Below are 22,432 nucleotides of genomic sequence, written 5' to 3' on the forward strand. Positions count from 1 at the left end.
TTTGTCAAAAACGTTTCCCTCTTTTAAGAAGCTTCAGTTTCCGGGAGCAGAAACAGCACCATGTGATTTAGGTTACCTACTACATACCATGAATAATGAATAACAAAAGCCAAAGTGAACAGTTTGTGATTAGCCCATATGGTAATGTGTTTCATACCAAACTATCTGGCAAATGCTTATGAATAGCAAATAAATTCATAGGACTCAGGGTCATTCTGTGAACAAATAAGGCCAAGTTTCTTTGTATACCTTCATCACAATGAATGTGAACATATTAATCTCAAATGAGATTATTTTTCTGATGAAATTAGCTAAAAGTACTTTTAACTTTGTTTATAATTGTTTCATTCATCATGGTGTAAAAATTAAATTCTCCACATTCCTGTAATAAAAGACAACTTGCTCATCCAAGAAACTTTGCTCAAGATGAGTATCTTTTTAAAAAAAATAGAGCTCTGGTTTATCTTCCAATAAGGAGTATTTTAAATAACATCCAAAAAAATTCCCTTTACTCATTTTCTTGGCACATCATTCTCCATGGTCAAGGAGATTTACCTTTCAGGTGTTAATAGTGTTGCTTCATTTTCACTACTTGAGGCTTTTTCTGAGAGCAAGGGTCAGCGGTGTGTTGCATTTGGCTGGGTTGTGAATGAAATTTTTATTCCATGGCTAGTGATCAATGTGATCAAACCATCACATTTCGAATCTCCCATGCTGATCTCAAAGCAGCAACCACAAAGAGGAGAAATTAGTCATAGTCTTTACAAGCAAATGTAAGCTCCTGGATGTGTGAATACACTGCAGTGATATCTGTTTCATTTGTTTCTCTATAGGTTGGGAAAAGGCCTATGAAAGAAGAATTCTGTTCTCCGCCGTATACCCACTATGAGGTATCCCCAAGTTTTTATCGATCTGCCATGATACTTAAACCACAGTTAGGACTGGGTGCGGTTTCCAGGTTGCCCTCTGCAAAAAGTAGGATTTTGATTGCAAGTCAAAGGTCCTCAGATAGCTGCCTCCATCAACCAGGACAAATAACAAATGCGTCCAGCCTTTATCATCCTGAGGCTTCAGGTAAACTACAAACGCTTCCTTTCTTTTAACTGTAATCAGTAATTATTTTTTCAGACAGGCATATGACAAAATGAGCAATACCTTGGCCTGATACCAGAAAGCTCTAATATCACTCTACAAGATGCCTTTATCCAGTCTGAGGTAAGACTCTGCTGACTAAGGAGCCTGGGGCTTGTAGGAAGGTTACTGGGTCTCTTGCCAAGGAGGAAGGATCAGTTTAGTACCAGTCATTACAGTGCTTGTGTACCTGATCCTCCTCCTCCCTGTAGGTGTCTGAAATGTCTTATCCGCAATAGTCGGAGGTTAGTTACCTTTGCTGTTGTACCAGGGAAGTTAATTGAACACTTTTTGCCCCATCACGAAAGTCCTTTTTAGAATCCACTATCTCATTCCACCCCCTCCCCCATAACACTGTGTTCTGTTCTGATGTGCGTCACAGTGTTAAAATATGCTGGCAGAGAAGTGAAATTTACTACAGTCCTGATCTTCTGAAGGCCTGGCAAGGACCTCTTCTGTGCCAGAACATTGAACACAGCGCAAGATCAAGCAGACTAATATGAAGGGGGAGGGAGAGAACAATAGAAGAATGTGAGGGAAAGAGTCAAACACAGCAGGACAGAAATAATCCTCCTCATCATCATCAGACCTTACACAATTTATCCATAATGGCTTTCATCCTGAAGGATATCAAAGATTGTTAGAAAGTGTATATATAAGATCTGGTTCACAGACCACTGAAATGCAGCCTTCTCTGGAGTGGAACATGGTAGCCACTTAACAGCATACCATACTACATAGAAATGCAGGACAAGAAGTAAAGCTGCAGTTAAAAACTCCCGAAGGTATTTAGGTAGGCAGAATGGAATATGACCCCAACATAGTGCTTAACACCGCCTCTGCCCTTGAAAAGAGTGCCGTTCGATAGTTAAAAGCACAAGTTGTCTGGATCTTAGTTTTGCATCTCATCAGAAAGTCAGTACCTCCAGCAGCACAGTGCCTCCTATCGCCATCTTGGTGAAATTGGTGCTGTATTGCCTCAGTACCTGGATTTTTTTCTCTGTGGTCCTATTTGCAAATATTGGGCAAACCCGTCTCTGCATAACTTCTGAGAATTTACAAGATTACAGAATAAGGTAGTAAAGCTGTAAGTGACACAGGAATATAGGTGGACCAGAGTGGAGGGCTAGGAAGCTAGAAACAATACTGACACTGAGTGGAGATGTAAGAGCTTGAAGGAAGGGAAGGATGAGACAGTCCTTAAAAGGTGGAAACTCAGAGACAATGTAAGTTTAGGGAGAGGAAAACACAAGGAATGGGCATGCTAACATATTTAGTCACTTATCTGATGGTTCAAATGAATGATTTTTATTCACCCTCTTCATAAATAAAATGATTTTATTCACTCTGTACTTTTCATTTTGCAGTCTCTGCTTTTGCCAGTCCATTTCTTTGTTCATTCAAGGACATGCTGTCTTCCATGTATTAGACTTGTCTAGATTATGCATTGTGTCTTACTTCACTAAAGTGGTGTTGTAGCCATGTTGGTCCCAGAATATAAGAGAGAGAAGGTAGGTGAGGTAGACACCAAAAAACATGGACTTTAACAGGGACACTGATTTTATGACTCATTATAACAGTTTGTACCACACCACATTGCCTGCTACCTTTAATTGCCCAATTAAACAATCTGTGTATAACAATCTAATGCCCAGTTGCCCACTTCATTGCAAGTGACTGGCTCCAACACGCTATGCCTTCTGCTTAACAATCTATCCCAACTTGTGTTTAGCTCAGACACTCTGGATTGAGCCTCCTCTTCTAGACTGGAAGAAGAGCTCTGTGGAGCTCAAAAGCTTGTACTTTCCACCACAAAAGTTGGTCTGATAAAATATTTTACCTCACCTACCGCATCTCTTACTGTATGGAACACCATCTGGAAATCCAAGCAGTATCTGTCTGTACCTTGCCTCTGTTTCTTTTCTGTAATGTCATCTTAAAGTTTCTAATTGACGAGATTTATCCCTTATGAAACAGTTGGCCATTAATTATCAAGTCATATTTTTCTAGTTATTTTGTGATCTCATCACTGATTATCTCTAGGATCTTGTCTGCCACCGAGGCCAGATTTAATTCCTTCGCTCCCCATAGCTTCCTTCTTAAAGAATTTCATTATGTTTGCATCTCTCCAGCCCATTGTTATCTCACCAATTTCAAAGGTACTATTAAAAATAACTCTTGTTGGACTGCTTACGATCTGTTGTGCCATCTCCCTCTGTATCTTGATGTGTAACCCATCTGACCTTGGCATTCCATCTGTTTTTTATTGATTTTTAAATTACACAAAACTTGTTCTGGAATGATTGCCTAATGCCTTGAGTTTTTCATTGTGTTGCCCCAGACACGTTATTTCCATTTCTGTCATCTCACCTCCAATTTCCCTTATGAACAGTGAGATGAAGAACTTGTTTAATTTTTCTGCCGTATCTTGTTCCTGTGTTGTTAAGTTCTTTCCACTGCTGTCTGGTGATTCACTGGCTTTCCTTATTGATCTATTCTTTTTATTTATTACAAGTATCTTCTATTGTTTTCCTTTACTTCCTGGGCAATTCCTCTTTTATTTGCAGTATTTTCTTTCCTTAATACCCATGCAGTATTGGTTAGTATTTTTCTTTGTCATCTTTATAGTTTCTTTCCTTAAGTCTTATACAACCCATTTTTCCCTTTGACAGCTTTTTGACTTCTTAAGCCATCTTTATCCGTCTTTTTTTTTTTTTTGAACCATGTCTCTGAAAAGGAATATATTGCTTATGAAATATGCCAGAGTGACAGCATTGGAAAATGATGTCCTTTAACCGTGGAACGAGCATAATATAAGCAGTGGCAGTGTAAGCTTCCGCACAGGTTTCTAGCAATATGTTTCACTCTCTAGAACAAACTGAGGTTCAGTCTACCATTCGTGCCTATTCTACCCTTTGCTTCAATGATTAGACTGCCAATGAAAGTATCAATTCACAATAATTGTGAAAGTGATTCTTGTCTTGTGGATACCTCTCTATTAGAACCCCTTCTGAAACAAATATCTTCTTTCATCTAAACCGCAAGCCATCATATAGTAAAAATTGTTTCAGTTTACTTGATGGCACATATGATTTGGTAATTTGATACAGAGCTTTTACCTCTCAGTCATCTCTTCGGATCCAGCTCAGGTGAACAGTTGCTGAACCCCATTAATTTCTGATAGCCATTGAATGATTCATGTGAAATGAGCATTTGGAGTGAGTACCGTTCTCACAACTGCCTGTTTGGCTGGCTGGCTTCGTTGTCACTGTGCCTCAGTGAATCACAGCTGAGAATACCAAATTCAGGACACACTGCGGAGAAAGAAGGTCCCCCAAACTGGTGGTTATTCTATCATTAGATTAGACCAAACCCAGAACAAAAGTGAACTTCTGTGTCTCCACACTGGTTAACAAGAAGTCAAAACCACAGTCTCCTTGAGATTCCAGCCTTTGGCTCACCACCCAGACACTGGACTTTATGATGAGTGGTTACTGAAAACCAGTTTCATCAGAATTAGGGTCCTTCTAATCCAAGGGATCAGCCACTTAGCCAGGTCAATCTGTAACTCAGGTTTTACCGAATAATCACACTGATACCAATCGTTTAGTAACTAAAAACTAAAAAAGGTTTAATTATAAAAGAAAAGTAGAAGAGAGTTATAAGTGGTTAATAGATCATATACATACAAGTGATTGCGAAGTCCTTATGTCAGGTTTGAAGCAGTTATGGAGTAAACTTGCAAAAGTCTCTCTGGAAATGTCAGGAAAACAGATTTCAGTCCTTATTCCTTATTTAGAGTTTCCTTGTTAGAAAACCAGTCCAGGGAAATGAAGCAGGAAATGAAGTCAAAGGGACCACTGAAACATCTCCATTTTACATCCTCTGCCATGTGCATGGAATTTTAATGTCCCAAACAAAGCCTACAGCCCAGATACATGGAAAATTACTAGCCCAAGATGGATTCCAGGGTCACATGAGCATATCACATGCCTTTTAGGGTGTCCAAATGTCTGGATTTCGACCAGAACGCCTGGTCGAAAAGGGACCATGGCGGCTCTGGTCAGCACCGCCGACCATTAAAAGTCCAGTCGGCGGGGCTGTGGGGCTAAGGCAGGCTAGTCCCTACCTGTCCTGGCTCCACTCTGTGCCCCGGAAGCGGCCAGCAGGTCCAACTCCTAGGTGGGAGGGGCCTCATGGGGCTCCATGCATTGCCCCCACCCTGAGCACCGGCTCCGTACTCCCATTGGCAGTACTCCGTACTCCCAATGGGAGCTGTGGGGGCGGTGCCTGCGGGCGAGAGCAGTGCGCAGATCCGCTTGCTGTGCCTCTGCCTAAGAGCTGGACCTGCTGGCCGCTTCAGGGGTGCAGCGCAGTCTGCTGTGCCAGGACAGGCAGGAAGCCTGCCTTAGCCCCCCCGCAGCTGCACCTCTGACCGGGAGCCTCCGGAGGTAAGCCCGTGCCCCAACCGTGAGCACCAACCCCTTTCCCCATCCCTGAGGCCCTCCGAAACCCAAAGCCCCCTCCTGTACCCTAAACCCCTCATTCCCGGCCCCACCCCAAAGCCTTCACCCCCAGACGGAGCCCTCAACCCCCTTGCACCCCAACCCCCTGCCCCATCCCAGAACCCCCTCCCACACCCTGAATCCCTCTTCCCCACCCCCAAACCTGGAGCCCCCTCCTGCACCCCAAACCCCTAATCCCTGGCCCCACCCCAGAGCCCACACCCCCAGACAGAGCCCTCACCCCCTCCCACACCCCAACCCCCTGCCTCAACCCATAGCCCTTTCCCACACCCTGAATCCCTCATCCCCACAGCCCCCGCCAAGAGCCCGCACCCCCAGCCAGAGCCCTTGCTCTCTCTCACACCCCAACCCCCTACCCCAGCCCGGAGCCCCCTCCTGCACCCTGAGCCCCTCATTTCTGGCCCTACCCCAGAACCCGCACCCCCAGTTAGAGCTGTCATCCACTCCTGCACCCCAACCCCTTGCCCCAGTCCAGTGAAAGTGAGTGAGTGATGGTGGAGGAGAGCGAGCCACTGAGGGATGGGGAATGTAGTGAGCGAGGGCAGGGCTGTGGGGAAAGGGTGGGGTGGGAGTGTGGCCCTGGGGAAGAGATGTGGGGTGGGGGTGTGGCCCTGGGGAAGGGGCGTGGCTAGGGTATTCAGTTTTGTGGGATTAGAAAATTGGCAACCCTAATATCCGTACGTGCTCTGATGACTCACAGAGGCAGCGATCCCATATTCTTCCTGAAGCATCCACAGGAAAGGCTTACTGGGTGGGATGAATTTCTTAAAAGGCCCATTGTGAGCTGACTGTCCTTAGTAGGCCATCATCACATAGTTCGTTGGCCCTAATATAAATTCTTTCTGGGGGGGTGTTACCCAGAAATAGAACACATATGTAAGATGCCAATCCATAGCCAATATTCCTAACTTCAGATACAAAGATGATATATGCATATAAACAGGATAATCATACTTAGCAAATTATAACTTTTCCATTCACACCTTACATGACTTACTTTGTACAAGATTTGTTGCAACTAGGTAACAGTGGTAGCATTAATAATACAAATGGTCATATTCAATCATACAGCATCACTTTAGTGGAGAAGACAAGGAAGGAATGGGCCTGGAACTACTGTCTCAGATCCAGAAGGATTAAGGCACATTGGCGAAGCAAGATTGGGAAGCTTGCACTGTTGCTGTATGTGTACTGTGAAAAAATAGAGAACTTCGTTGTCTAAGCCTGTCAAGCTGGCACTTTCGCGTATGCTGAACCCACTAAAATTTACTCTACCCAGTCTATGTAAATGGTTGCGTTTAGCTCTCACTTTTGCACTGGAAGTGAGGAGTGGAATTCCATTTTGTTTATAATTTTTGAAGCATTGGTTTATAATTTGAAATGAAAAGAGCAATCTAGCAGAACCCATCCCATCCAGAGAACTGACTATGACATACAGATCTGATAGAGTAATATCAGTATTTGCTTTGTTTGAATCTAACTGTTTTATGGTCAGAACAAACCTATTATGTTTCCAGGAATTTGACACCTTTTATCTCTTGCTGTCAACTTATTTCCCTTAATTTGACAGGCTGTTGTGGTGTTATGTTAAATTATTTCCTTTTATCTGCCTTATTGTTTTGTATGTGGTATTAGAGCAACAGGATGAACTATAGCTTAGATAAACGTAATATAATCAAATGAAACACACAAAACAAAGCCCTTTCCTTGATATAAATAAAGGCAATGTTTTGTTCTTAAAAGTGCACATTTATAGGTTTGCTAGATTAAAGCATAATCAGCTGTGGTATCATAAGTGCTTTCCCTTGCTAGGCTACCATTACTACAAGCAAGAAACGTCAGTGAGCACCCACTTGAGGGCTGGTCTTGAGCCCTTAATGCGACAAGCCTTTCACGGATTTCAGTTTTGCAGGATTAGGTGTTCAAGTGGTGGAAATGGAAGGAACTAGCCGGTTCCACAGTGTGATGTTACTACTACATGAATCTGCCTTGCCACAGTACAGGAGCCAGGGCAGAACCAGTGCCTTGTAATGGAGATTTTATTCCTCTCCGCTCTGCCTTCTCTAGCACAGCAACTCGTTTAACCAGCGTTGGTGTTGCTGTGGCACTGAGTATTTCGGCTCTCAGACAATAACGATAATGAAGACAGTCCTGTCTCTAAAGCAGTTAAGCATTAAATCCCTGAACGCCTGCTATCAGACAAGCCACAGAGCAATGCATTAAGGATCTTGTTAGTTTCAAGCAGTTATAGTCTTCATTCGATTACTGCACTCCAGTAAGGCAGTGTTGTGGAGGGGAAATCTAATAATGAATGGTTCTGTGTATAATGCTGGTGAACATCCCGTGATGAGGCTAAAAATGTGATTGAATTGATTACAATTCTGTATCTGTTATATATTCAGTCCATGGTGCACCTCTGCATGTGTTATACTGTCATTTTCGTATTTAGTGGTACTGTTCTTTAGAAACGCTTAAATGGATGACTCACTTTAAGAAGAGGATATAAAGTGGGCAGGCAAGGAGTAAGAAAGTGTTATTGTTATGGGGAAAAGTGTTCAACGCTATAGGAGGTATAGTAAGTCAATGAGTTGTGATGTATTCAAAGGGAGTTGGGTGTCATTCTCTCTCTCTCTCAGAGTTTAACACTCATTTATTCTGCATAAATTTTCCTTACCTCTTCTACAAGAGCCACCAAGTGTTGAACAAGTATTTAATAACACTTTACACTATGTCTGTAATGTATAAGTTGTTAATATGCTTTCCTCTGTTATGGAGAGTTTTTGGAGCAAATATGGTAATGTTTGTGTGAAGTGGCTGATTTTGATTGGCAGACTATCTGACTTTGAAAAGTAAAATAGTGATCCCTTGACCATCTTTTCAATTAAATTAAATGTCTGCTACTTTTTCCTGATGTTTATGAATATTTTTTCCTTGTGGAGTGTGAGTTAATTAAATTCTCCCCCTTTTAATTTATGACGTTTACCATTTAGGATTTTGTGGCAATCTTGAACCAACTCCACGCAATGGAAATTGAGTCAAAGCAAAATCTGTTACTAATAAAAGGATACTCAAAGCGCTTATACTTTTCTCTCTGTTAATGAGTTGGGGCCTAATCCTGACAGGTGCTCAGCACACCCATCTAGGTGCTAAGAGTTCCCAAGAGTTCCCATCTTCCCACTGGAGATGTATTTTTTTCTTCCAAAAGATAGAAACAGGACTGTATTTTTCTCTCCCACACATGCGCGCACACACACACACATATGTAAAGTACATCACTAGTGCCACTATGTCTCTGCAGCTTTCTCCTTCCGAGTCGTCTTTATTTTTTATGTTGTCACTCAGGGCTACTGAATATCAAATGAGATTTGAAGATAAGAATTGCACTTTGAAGTTGCTTCCTGTAATTTTGTATTTATGCTATTCAGGCTTCAATTTCATTCATTTGTTCTGCAATCTGATAAACCTGGGTCTGGGGGCAGATCTGAGCTGTTGAGCTTCTTAGTTTTTGGAAGAGAGAGATCACACACTCAGAATTCAAGGAGGAATATGTGACAGTGCTCTGTTCTGTATCTCCTAGTTACTCCGGCGTAATGATTCTGAATGGCACTGCCTACTTTTTCAGCAGGCGGAATGGTGATTTGTATGTTTTTGTGGAGATTTAGAAGTGTCTCAATATGACCTATCTCTTCAGAAGAATTATATGAAGGACAATTATTGCCACCTTAGAAACCTAGCTCTACTCTCCCTCCCCTCTCTCAGCTAATAGTGCCGGTTTAAAGTAAACAACCCGCTGTAACGTTTTACATGCCACATTCTCTGGGTGTCTCCATTCTTCTGTGTCACGTAATTCTACACCTGGTGCCACAGACATTGTCAGTAACAGTATTGAAATACGTTGCATCGATCTGTATTTTTGTACAGTGCAAGGAAAATGCTAAAGTGATTATTAAATACTAAGTGCTTATGTACCGCTTCGATCTCACCCTAGCGTAGAAAATCTGACAGGATGCATTTCCATGGGGAGTTAGGAAACAGAAAGAGAGGACTTAACATAATTCCATAATCAGTGTGTAAATGAAATGAAAAGGTGTGAAGGTGAAAGTGGATAATGAAAAAGGAGAAACGTGGAATGAGACAAGAGTGAAAAAAGTAGGTGAGTTAGAGGCAGCCCTTAGTTAAGAAGGGAGGGAGTAAAGGCAGTTGGAAATGGAGAGAGCTATCCATTGTGTGACATAATTGTAAGTGGACTATAGCCATTCTCCAAAATACATTCTAGCCATCTTCTTGAGTATTTCCATTCAGTTAACTCCTAAGGCAGTTTCTCATGAGACTTTGCTTAATATCAACAAGCTTCTGGACACAGTGAGTGTGGAAATCTGTGATCCAGAACAGGCTCCAGGAATAGAATATAGGATCATAGAAATGTAGTACTGGAAGGGACCTTGAGAGGTCTTCTAGTCCAGTCCCACCTCCTTGTAACAACCTTTTATGTCTTTGAAAACTATCATGTGTAACCCTCCCCCCCCGCACCCAGTCTTATCTTTTCCAGACTAAACAAACCCAATTTTTAAAATTTTCCCTTGTAGGTCATGTTTTCTAGACTTTTAATCATGTTTGTTTCTCTTCTCTGGACTTTCTCCAGTTTGTCCACATCTTTCCTGAAATGTGATGCCCAGAACTGGACACAGTACTCCAGCTGATGCCTAATCAGTGCAGGATAGAGTAGAAGAATTACTTCTCATTTCTTGCTTACAACACTCTTGCTAATACATCCCAGAATGATGTTCACTTTCTTTAGGGCTATCGATTAATCGCAGCTAACTCATGCGATTAACTAAAAAAAAATTAATCGTGATTAAAAAAATTAATCGTTATTAATCGCACTTTTAATTGCACTGTTAAATAATAGAATAACAACTGAAATTTATTAAATATTTTTGGGTGTTTTTCTACATTTTCAAATATATTGATTTTAATTACAACACAGAATACAAAGTGTACAGTGCTCACTTTATATTATTTTTTATTACAAATATTTGTACTGTAAAATGATAAACAAAAGAAATTGTATTTTTCAATTCACCTCATACAAGTACTGTAGTGCAGTCTCTATTGTGAAAGTACAATTTACAAATACAGATTTTTTTTATTACATAACTGCACTCAAAAACAAAACAATGTAAAACTTAGAGCCTACAAGTCCACTCAGTCCTACTTCTTGTTCAGCTAATCGCTAAGAGAAATAAGTTTGTTTACATTTACGGGAGATAATACTGCTCACTTCTTAATTACAATGTCATCTGAAAGTGAGAACACACGTTTGCATGGCTCGGTTGTGGCTGGCGTTGCAAGATATTTACGTGCCAGATGCGCTAAAGATTCATATGCCCCTTTATGCTTCAACCACCATTCCAGAGAACATGCTTCCATGTTGATGACTCTGGTTAAAAAAATGCACTAATTAAATTTGTGACTGAACTCACTGCGGGGAGAATTGTATGTCTGATGCTCTGTTTTACCTGCATTCTGCAATATATTTCATGTTATAGCAGTCTTGGATGATGACTCAGTACATGTTGTTCATTTTAAGAACACCTTCACTGCAGATGTGACAAAACTCAGAGAAGGTACCAATGTGAGATTTCTAAAAATAGCTATAGCACTCGACCCAAGGTTTAAGAATCTGAAGTGCCTTCTAAAAGGGACGAGGTCTGGACCATGCTTTCAGAAGTCTTAAAGGAACAACTCTCCGATGTGGAAACTACAGAACCCAAACCACCAAAAAAGAAAATCAACCTTCTGCTGGTGGCATCTGACTCAGATGATGAAAATGAACATGCATCGGTCTGCACTGCTTTGGAATGTTATTGAGCGAAACCTCTCATCAGCATGGACACGTCTTCTGGAATGGTGGTTGAAGCATGAAGTGACATATGAATCTTTAGTGCATCTGGCATGTAAATATCTTGTGACGCCAGCTACAACAGCACCATGTGAACACCTGTTCTCACTTTCAGGTGACACTGTAAACAAGAATTACAGCATTATCTCCTGCAAAAGTAAACAAACTTGTTTGTCTGAGCGATTGGCTGAACAAGAAGTAGAACTGAGTGGACACGTAGGCTCTAAAGTTTTCCATTGTTTTATTTTTGAATGCAGTTATTTTTTGTACATAATTCTACATTTGTAAATTCAACTTTCATGATAAAGAGGATGCATTATAGTACTTGTATTAGGTGAATTGAAAAATACTATTTCTTTTATTACAATGTAATAAAATGTACAAATGTACAATGTAATGTTTGTAATAAAAATAAATGTAAAGTGAGCACTGTACACTTTGTATTCTGTGTTGTAATTAAAATCAATATATTTGAAAATGTCAAAAAGACCCAAAATATTTAAATAAATGGTATTCTATTGTTTAACATCATGATTAATCGCACAATTAATCACAATTAATTTTTTTAATCAACCGATTAATCATGATTAATCTTTTTAAGCACTTGACAGCCCTACTTTTTTTGCAACGGTGTTACACTGTTAACTCATATTTAGCTTGTGATCCACTATGACCCTCAGATCCCTTTCTGTAGTACGCCTTCCTAGGCAGCCATTTCCCATTTTGTATGTGTGCAACTGATTGTTTCTTCCTAAGTGGAGTTCTTTTCACTTATCCTTATTCAATTTCATCCTATTTACTTCAGACCATTTCTCCAGTTTGTCCAGATCATTTTGAATTTTAATCCTATCCTCCAAAGCACTTGCAACCCCTCCCAGCATGGTATAGTCCACAGGCTTTATAAGTGTACCCTCTATGCCATTATCTAAATCATTGATGAAGATACTGAAAAAAGTCAGACCCAGAACTGATCCCTGCAGGATACCACTCGTTATGCCCTTCCAGCTTGACTGTGAAACATGCATAACTACTCTCTGGGAACGGTTTTCTAACCAGTTATGCACCCACCTTATAATGCTCCAGCTAGGTTTTATATCCCTAGGTTGTTTATGAGAAGGTCATGCGAGATAGTATCAAAAATCTTACTAAAGTCAAGATATACCACATCTACCACTTCCCCCCCCCCTCCACAAGGCTCGTTACCCTGTCAAAGAAAGCTATTAGGTAGGGTTAACATGATTTGTTCTTGACAAATCCATGCTGACTTATCACCTTATTAACTTCTAGGTGTCTGCAAACTGATTGCTTAACTATTTGCTCCGTTATCTTTCCAGGTACTGAAGTTGAATTGACTGGTCTGTAATTCCCCAGGTTGTCCTTATTTCCCTCTTTATAGATTGGCGCTATATCTACCCTTTTTCAGTCCTCTGGAATCTCTCCCGTCTTCCAAGACTTTTCTAAGACAATCACTAATGGCTCAGAATCTCCTCAGTCAGCTCCTTGAGTATTCTAGGATGTATTTTATCAGGCCCTGGTGACTTGAAGACATTAACTTGTCTAAGTAATCTTTAACTTGTTCTTTCCCTATTTTAGCTTCTGATCCTGCCTCATTTTTACTGGCATTCAATAAATTAGATGTCCAATTGATACTGAACTTTCTGGTGAAAATCGAAACAAAAAAGTTCTTCATCACTATGATGGGTGGGTTCGGAGTAGGGGTGGAGTACTGCCTGCTGCCAAAAGAAACCAGCAGCATCCTCCCTGTGACAGAGCCATATCCCCGTTCCCCAGGGCATGACAGCAATCCTCTCTAGTTCTCTATCCCATAGCTATCCCACCTGCTTCCTGAGGGATTCTACCAGGAGACACCTTTCACGCTGGACGGTCCTCCCATAGCCTGGATTTGCAGAGGCCCAGTCTCTGCAAATCCACACCAGGATATGGGTAGAGGCATCCATGATTAGCTTCTCTGTCTGGATACAGGTGTAGGTGGAGGAGACAGGAGCAGTGTTGGCACTGGCAATGTGGCCCTTCCTAACCATAGCGATTATATGTTAGCTAACAGCTGACCTTCCTTCCAAAGAAATTCTTTTCATCTAACATGTTAATTCCTGATATTTTTGAGAGAGAGAAGGATTTTAGTGCTAGCTGGAGGGCGAAATGATGAGGAAGAGCAAGAAGTGTAGGAGGGCGGGGGAGCTGAGTGCTTAGAGGATTGGGAATGGAGACTGGTTGACCATCCACCTGTCTCTCAGTATCGTTCTGCTCTTCTGTCAGTTTTCTTATTGAAAGGACAAAGGCAGAGCTGGGGACCAGCTATTCCCTTCACCACAGGAAGGTAGTGGCAGCCATTTTTACTTTCACTTGCTTGTTAGAGCTGGGCACAGTGCCTTGGGGGAGCACACAAGCAGAGGTGGCTGTCTCTCTTGCTGAATGACGAAATGCCAAGCAGAGTCCCCGCTACATGGAGAGTCCATCTTGTATCAGAGCAGCCGCAACTGGAGGAAGGAAAAGCAGTGTTGACAGACAGCTAAGTGGCCTTACCTTTTTCAGGGTGGTATTGCGTTCTCAGTCTGAGGTCAGGGAGTCTCATGGGGAGTGTTATTTTATCTGCACTGGCAGCTCCAGCAGAACCTTCCTGATCTGTACTTCAGTAAATTGCAAACATGGAAATCCAATGTGGATTTGTAATCTAAGTGCAAATTAACAAGGTTCTTCTGTGCAGTGAAAATTTCCTAAAGGAGGCCAATTGGATTTTGTAGACTGGATTGTTCAGGAGCAGTAACATAGTTGAGGGCAAATGCGGGTAAACAGAGTTTACTCCTTTCTCATTTGGGAAACATGATGTTTGCCACTGCCCAGCCTGGAACAGCAGAAAGGTCAGTTTACCCATTCAATTTTTTTACCATTACACCACTGCTCAGCAGGCTGCAAGACACATAGCTTTTTTGACTCTGGTCACTGGTTCAAATCTGACCCAGGTTTATTTGAAAACTTGTTACCATTGGCTGGTTGCCATTAATTGATGGTCAGTCCAGTGACTATTGTTTTAATTTTGGAAGCCAAACAGTCCTGGGCCTGGCTAGTACTTGGGTGGGAGAACACCTGGGAATCCAAGGTACTGCATGCAGTCCAGTGACTCTTGTTCATGTACAAGTAGCAAAACATCTTAAGATCCATTTTAAGGTTTTTACTCAGATAAAAACTCCCGGTGACCATAGCAGGAAAATTATCAATCCTTGATTGGAACACTTGTTGGAAGTTCCAGAAGAGATCGAAGATTGAATTACCTTCTGTGTTCATCCAAAATATGCATGCGGCATCATTGATTGCTGTGTGACCTGGGACTACTCACTTCACCTCTGCCTCAGTTTCTCCATATTTAACATGGGGGTAACCATTAGAGCTAGCTGTAGAACGTCAGTTCCATTTTGTGACAACTTTCAAGTTTTTGACCGTTTTTCCCCCCTCAATGGAATGAAAAGAAAACCTTGAATATTTTCATGAAAATGGAATTGTGTTGAATTTTCAGTTTTTGAAATACAAAACCTGAGGCTTTCATTTCAGTAGGAGGTGTTGAAAAGAGAGTAAGAGTATGTCTGCCCTGCAAACAATCAGCTGCAGCACTGAAGCTGCTCCTCTCTAACATAGACACTTACTATGAGGATGGAAGAGGGTTTTCCATCACTGTAGTAAATCCATCCACTCAAGCCTATGTCAACGGAAGAACATTTTTGTCGACCGACCGTTGTCTATTCCAGAGCTTAGGTTGGCTTAACTATGTCTTTCAGGGGTGTAAATTTTTCACAACACTGAGTGACATAGCTAGGTTGACCTAAGGTGCAGCCCAGCTGCCTGTGTGTGTTGGGTGAGGAGGTTTGGCTACTGGCCTGGGATGTAGAAAATCCAATTTCAAGTCCCTGTTGAGGGAAAATGGTATCTTTGGGGGAAAATATGTCAAAAAACCAAAAACTTGAAGGGTCCTGAATTTCAAGGAGGGTTTGAGTTGTTGAGCTACAGATCCCTTTCATGCATACCAAAATGTACACAGCCATTTTCTTTTACTTATTGTTTGTTTTAGCTGAAACATTTTCAGATTTCACAGAGAGCTCACTTGAAAGTTATTGTTTAGTTATTCGCATCTGTGGAGATATAGTTTACATGCTGCACGAATGCTTACAAAATGATTGCTTAGTAGTTTCCTTGAGGCTTCTAAGGCACGTCTGTCTTGCGTTACCAATGACCACCTGCAAACGCTTTCTCGTTCCCAGATAGAAACAGCTGAAGTCTCACAGAAACTGACTCATGTAATGTACAGGCAACAATTCTTAATTCTATAATTAGCTTCAAGCAGGTAGACAGCTGGAAAATTTTTTGCCAGTTTTTGTTAGCTTATTTTGGCAGATTTTTATTAAAATGAAAGCTGCTCATTAAAATAACTTAATTCTTCTTGGAGTGCTTGCATGTGTCCGTTCCACTTCAGGTGTCTGCACACCAGTGTGTTGGAGCCGGAAAACTTTTTCCCATAGAGGTTCCCATCAGGGAAACATCTTTGTGCTGCCAGCCAAGAATAAAAAGAATCCAGGGCTTCTCATCCATGGCACTGTGTTACAAGATCTCCATCAAGGCACTGTTCTCTACCCGCTACCATCTTTGGTACCAATACTGGTACCTAACAAAGTATGGATGCTGTCCCTTCCAGTGTCTGACCCTCCTGCTCTAAATGCTGGGTTTCCGAGTAATTCTCACTCTTTACTAGACCAACTAATATTTAATTAAAGTGAAAAAACTTCAGTAAGAGAGATTGAGGAAGATCTACCTCCCATAGTCCAGTGGTTAAGGTACTCAACCAAGAGGTGGTTCAAATCTCTTGTCCTCATCAGGCAGAGAGGGGATTTGAACTAGATGTTTCCCATGTCCCTCATGAGTACCCTAACCACTGGGCTAAAGGGAGGCCCTCCTCTAGCTGTTTTGCAGCCTCTGAGTTAGGCAGCCTCTGAGTTAGGCAGCCTCTGAGCACACTACTGGATTGGGCCTTGCATGTGACTAAGGTGGAGGAACATTTGTCTTCCCCTGTTCGTGGATCACTAGCAGAGATAAGCAAACACTTGCAATCCAAATTTAGGTACCTGTCTCTGAGAGATGGGACGTAGCACACACCCCTCTTGTTGGCATCTCCCATTGGCTAACTTAGGTGGCTCCTTTTGTGGAGTGCAGTCTAAGGAATCTGTCTTTCCCCTATTTGTTGTATAGGGAGACAAACTCTTTGTGAATTGCTGTAATTTTCTAGGCATCTAAAGGTTAGATGTTGTGATGTAGTGTCACAAGGCCTAAATCCCTTTGTGAATCCAAGCCTTAGTACTTGAACTGTAAGGCAAGAAAGTTGTGCTTGAAAGCTATTTATGTTTTACCTGTAACAGTCATCATTTGTTCATTGGCTTACAGGAAATGAGTTGGTGATTGCATTCCTGAACCCATTACTCAAATGTCCACACTGCAGAGGCCCATTTGTTTTGCCTGGCCTTTGAAATATTGGCCAATGCATGAAGGTCTTAGTATTTGTATGGATTGCTGCTATTTACAAAACCAAATACACATTTCAATTTTAAATAACTGGTGGGGTGCATGGAGCCTGTGTTTTGGGCACTTTTTATGGTTCTTAATTGAAAGAAAATAAATAAAAACAACCAACATGATTTGCATTCATTGCCAACCTTGTTGGCAGTGACAGGAAAATATCAAGACCCAGGTCTCCAGTGCCTTGTCCCTTGTGTAGTCATTTCCATGTAAAGTGACTGTAAAGTCCCACATGTTGTGTGAGTGAAGAATTCACGTTTGGTAATTGTAACAGGGTAGTCTGCCCTTTAAGGGTCAGGGGCCTGGGGCCTGCTAGCCCTGGGCAGTTATAAGCCCCATCTGGAAAGGGGTCAAGTAATTATAAAAGCCGGTAAGTGGCTCAGTTGAGAGAGGAGTTGCAGGAGGGAGAGGGTTCCTGCAGTAGACCCTGAAACGGAAGGGTGGAGTGGGATGTGGTGTGTCCACCTTTTAGCACTGAGAGAGACGAGGAGAAAAGCCTTGGGGAGCTGTAGCCCATGCTGGGAAGAAGAACTGTGTTGTTTAGATATTTTTTTTTGGCTGAAGTTTTATGTTTGAAGAATAAAACAGACTTGGGACATGGCAGCGAGTCCTTCATGGGCTGGGGAGGCAGGCCAGCAGCCTAGAGAGGTGTCTCAAGCTCATTTTACACAGGTCTAAATGGCACCTACACATGATGCAAGGCAGGAGAAAATCAGGCTCAAAGGATTTAATGGTCAAAAGAGACCAAATTATCCTCTCAGTTTCTAGGGGTGGTCCCTCCAGGTCATAGTCATAGCACCATGGAGGGACAGTGTAGGTAAGCTAGTACCTGAGGGGGGCCCCCCCCTGTTTTTTCCCCAGTTTTTTTCCTTTGTTTAAGTCAAGTAATAGTTGTTGCCACATGTCAGATCAAACACTAGAAAATGCATGAAAGAATTTGTGCTGTATTTTTGTGTAATAATTCGGAGGCAAAAAGATGAGAAAGTAGAGCTCACTTAAAATACACTTGTTAACAAAATAATGCAGAAGTGTAAAAGCAAAAATCTTTTTTGTGCATGTGTGCCCATTGTCATCTGATGGCCTGTGAAAAACTTTATACTCAAACACCTGGCTTCTTAAATGTTAGTACTTATCTAAAATCCTGAGAAGTTATTAAATGTTTTTCTAAGTACAGTTATAAGGGATTACCATGTAAATCCCATTGTTGTCTTAGTGGATAATCTTTTACTCTTATGTCGAGTACTTTAAAGGAAAATCATTTAAAAAAAACAGATTGGGGATTTTTTTGCATTGCTGTTACATATATTGTTTTCTTTTAAAAAATATCTGGTTAGTATTATTGTGCTGAAATTCGCAAGTATATGTCAAATTCCAGTATTATTTAAAACTATTTTTCTGTTCAGACAGATAGTTACTTTTGTTTTCCGTAGAGTCTTGTCAAACAGTAATCCCTAATTAAACATAATAAGGCTATGACCTACATAATTTACGGTGGATTTAAATATTGTGATAATACGAATGCTGTATTTGTTTCTATGCAGTTAATTCCCATTTCCCCTATACAATTATGAATATACACTTAATTTGAAATATTCTTCAATTCTAATGTGTAAATTGGTTTCACAAAGTGGGGAGAGGAGTTTGACTGAATAAACATATAACCTTGCTGGCTTTTAAACATCCCACTACTTTCTTGAAGAACTTCCAGGGCAGATGAAAGTAGGGATAGGTTCAAAAAAATCATAACTTTCTTACCCCTGTGCAGACTCTGAATCTTTCCACATTTCTAGAACCCAATTTTTCAGAAAGTTTTGGAAAATTTTGGTTTTTATTTATTTTTCTTCTTTGTCACTTTTGTATGCCTTTGCACACCTGGATTCCAACAGGGATGGAAACCCAGAAGTGCCAAAATATCAGGAGAGAACTGCAGTATTTGTAGCCTAACTGGAGGAAAGAAATAGCAGAAAACTCAGAAGAAAACCTGTTCTTGCAAGCCTTCTAACCAAATTTTGTGTACTAAAGGGGCTTGCATAATTTAGATCTAATTGGGCTAAGCATCCAGACTTTTTGTGCTTTTCAAACAAAACTCAAACTCCAAACCTTTGGAGGATCATATATCCCTAGTTGAAGATAATTTGGGAAAGTTATGAAATGATATTCCTGAGTTGTCTAGAAAAGTCTGGCTGAGCCATAGCAGTTAACAATAAGGTCAGAGGTAGAGTGGAGAAGAATGGTCAGTTAACAGCTATCATAGGTACTATAGGTAGATCTGGTGGCAATTTCTATTGCTGAGGTTGCCTAATATTTTCCATTTTAAACTCTAGTTTTCAGTAGTTTATAACTTAGCCAAACATCATCTGCTTAGGTTGAACTTCTGTAGCAGGGAGGAGTCTGACAGTAGAAGTGGTGAATGTGGGATATTAGGGGTGAAGGTGTACTAACTAAGCATACCTTAAGTGTAGGTCACACTTACACAATGGTAGGAACAAAGAATGTAGGCCATACTTACAGGGTGGGGGAAGCAGCAACCCTGAAAAAGCTTTGGCCGTCATGGTGAATAATCAGCTGAACATGAGCTCCCAGTGTGATGTTGTGGCCAAAAGGGCTAATTCAATCCTTGGATGCATAAACAGGGGACTCTTGAGTAGTAGAGAAGTTATTTTACTGCTGTATTTGTCACTGGTACAACCGCTGCTGGAATCCTGTGTCCAGTTCTGGTGTCTACAGTTAAAGAAGGTTGTTGATATATTGGAGATGTTCAGAGAAGAGCCATGAGAATGATTAAAGGACTAGAACACTTGCCTTATGGTGATAGACTGAAAGAGCTCAGTCTAGTTAGCTTGACAAAGAGAAGGTTAAGGGGTGAGTTGATTACAGTCTATAAGTACCTACATGGGAATAAATACTTAATAAGGGGCCCTTCAATCTAAGAAAGAAAGATATAACACGATCCAATGGCTGGAAGTTGACCTAGACAAATTCAGACTGGAAATAAGGCATAACTTTTTACCAATTAATGTAATTAACCATGGAACAACTTCCTAAGGGTTGTGGTGGATTTTCCATCACTGGCCATTTTTAATTCAGGATTTGATATTTTTCTGAAAGATAATTATTTTGGAACCGTCTCTGGTCTGTGTTATAGGAGGTCAGAATAAATTATCACAATGATCCTTTCTGGTCTTGGAATCTGATGTGGACATTTCCTTTCTTTTAAGAGTTTAAGTGGGTGGGTGATTTCATTTAGCAACTTTATCTGGTTTTTACAGAATCCTTTTCTTTGTGGGAATACAGCTTTATGCTGCCATTTTTGAAACAATCGTTCTACCATGTAGCTTCCAAAATCATTCATATATATATATATATATATATATAATTTTTTTAGCTTGCAGAACTAAAATAGGATTTAACGGTGGAAGGTAATACAATAACTCATTTATAAAAGATTTTATTTGCTTGTTAGTCCATTAGTTGGATGGATTTTTGACTTCATACATTCCGATTCTCAATGTATTTCACCTTTTGCAATCCATTGTGAACTGTAATTGTTTTAAATGTATATTTGGCTGAGGAAAGGCCAAGATACCCATGCAGTTTAGGCAGCTTTTAATACTCATGTTCATTTTCATATTACATTAATTTATTGATTTATTTTAAGTACTCTGCGACGTGTCCTGGTTTCCTAGTTTTAATACCAAATTGTTTCTTCTTTCAGTTGATCTAAAAAAAGGCCCGTGCCCAAATGCTGCAAAATCCAATCTCCCCAAGCCATGTCAATCTGGACTTCGTCCTCCTGGCTATTCACGCTTGCCAGCAGCTAAGTTGGCAGCATTTGGTTTTGTCAGGAGCTCGAGTGTATCCTCTGTCTCAAGCAACCAGTCAAATGACAGCGTTCAGAGTGATCAAAGCAGAACAACCAACCGTAAGTCAGAGAAAAAATGTTCTGTATTTTAATATTAAAAAGATGTATCCCAAATATGCTCAAAAGGGAGCCTGGGTGGAAGGGTTAGTTTAATCCTCGTGACAACTTAACAGTCTCTTCTGTTCCATAAGGTTGGGGGTTTAGAATTCTGATTTTTCCCATTTGAAAATGTTTAATAAATAATGGTGGATGAATAATTACTAGAGATAAATTGCATAGGGGGGATTGCTCTCCCTGTTGAAGAGGAAATTGCTTTAAAGGATGCACTTAATTCATTTTTGTACTCTATTTTTACTTGGAGAATTTTCCTTCTTTAGTAAATAAATACAATAGATGTATTTGGTCAGCACATTGCAGTCATGGACAACAGGCATTTTAGGGGGGAAATTATATGAACTGAATAGTATATTCTTTCTCATTTACTATTTTTCTGCACATCTCTTAATGTGTTGTGCGCTAACCTAGGTTTAGAAAGTTAATCAAATAATGCGAGGGGTACAAAATAGGATCAGAATTGGTTTCTTAGCTGTGGTCTCTTCTCCAGTCTTGGAAAGATCTCTTGGCTGAAATGTCATCTCAAATCCTATTTTCTGCAGCTAATGTTAATTTTATTAAGTACTAAATAATGCAAGCTGGAGTGTGCACTCCTTGTGAAATATACACATACCATGGGCTCAGAACATAAACGGAGATTGAGGATTTTTAATGCCAGTTTTTCTTTGAAGACTGGTTTCAGCCTGAACCATGTCAATTTCAAAGCAACTGTTATCAGTCTTGAAGTGGTTCAAATTGAATGTGCCAGATTGCATAAAATTCCAGCGGCTTTAGGATGCTGTTGGGTCCTAAATCTTTTAGATTTTATATTACCGTAATTTTTAAATAAACTACATTAAATAAAAACAAAAATACACAAAAAATCCTCAGGATTTCTTCTTCTTTGCACTTTTTTATATGGGGTCATTGAAATGCAGGCGATTAATACATCTAATGAGTTCTGACACACACAATGGTTTTGAAAGCTAAACGTATGTTAGAATCCTTATTACACTGTTGGACTCTTCTTTATTCTTACCTGTCTCATAATGAACGTTCTTTTGTTCTGAAGTTTTTTTGTCCCCTACCTCCCCCCAGTTTTGTGTGTTCATAAAATTTGTCTTTTATCAGGTACTAAGGCCTTTGTAGGGGGGCAAAAAAACTCATGTCAGCATTTGTTTAATCCAAGCTACCGTATTTTGGCTAGAAACTGTGTGTATACAGATGTAATACAACCTTAGTAGATATTGTTGATACCTATAATTCCAACCTCTTCTATTAGAATATTTTAATTTTAGTAAATTCTCTGAGTAAGATTCTCAACTCCAAAATCCGGTGTCT

General features: G+C 40.5%; 1 protein-coding gene across 1 annotated transcript in view; it reads left to right on the forward strand.

The window, feature by feature from the left end:
* Positions 1 to 22,432, forward strand: part of MTUS2 (microtubule associated scaffold protein 2) — a 498,561-nt gene that overhangs the window by 203,782 nt on the left and 272,347 nt on the right. Inside the window, exons 4-5 of the mRNA XM_037891750.2 lie at positions 834 to 1,074; positions 20,852 to 21,058. Coding sequence (XP_037747678.1) covers positions 834 to 1,074; positions 20,852 to 21,058 — 448 coding nt within the window. The remainder of the gene's footprint in view (positions 1 to 833; positions 1,075 to 20,851; positions 21,059 to 22,432) is intronic.

This window comes from Chelonia mydas, chromosome 1 (assembly GCF_015237465.2).
Source record: "Chelonia mydas isolate rCheMyd1 chromosome 1, rCheMyd1.pri.v2, whole genome shotgun sequence".
NCBI lineage: Eukaryota > Metazoa > Chordata > Testudines > Cheloniidae > Chelonia > Chelonia mydas.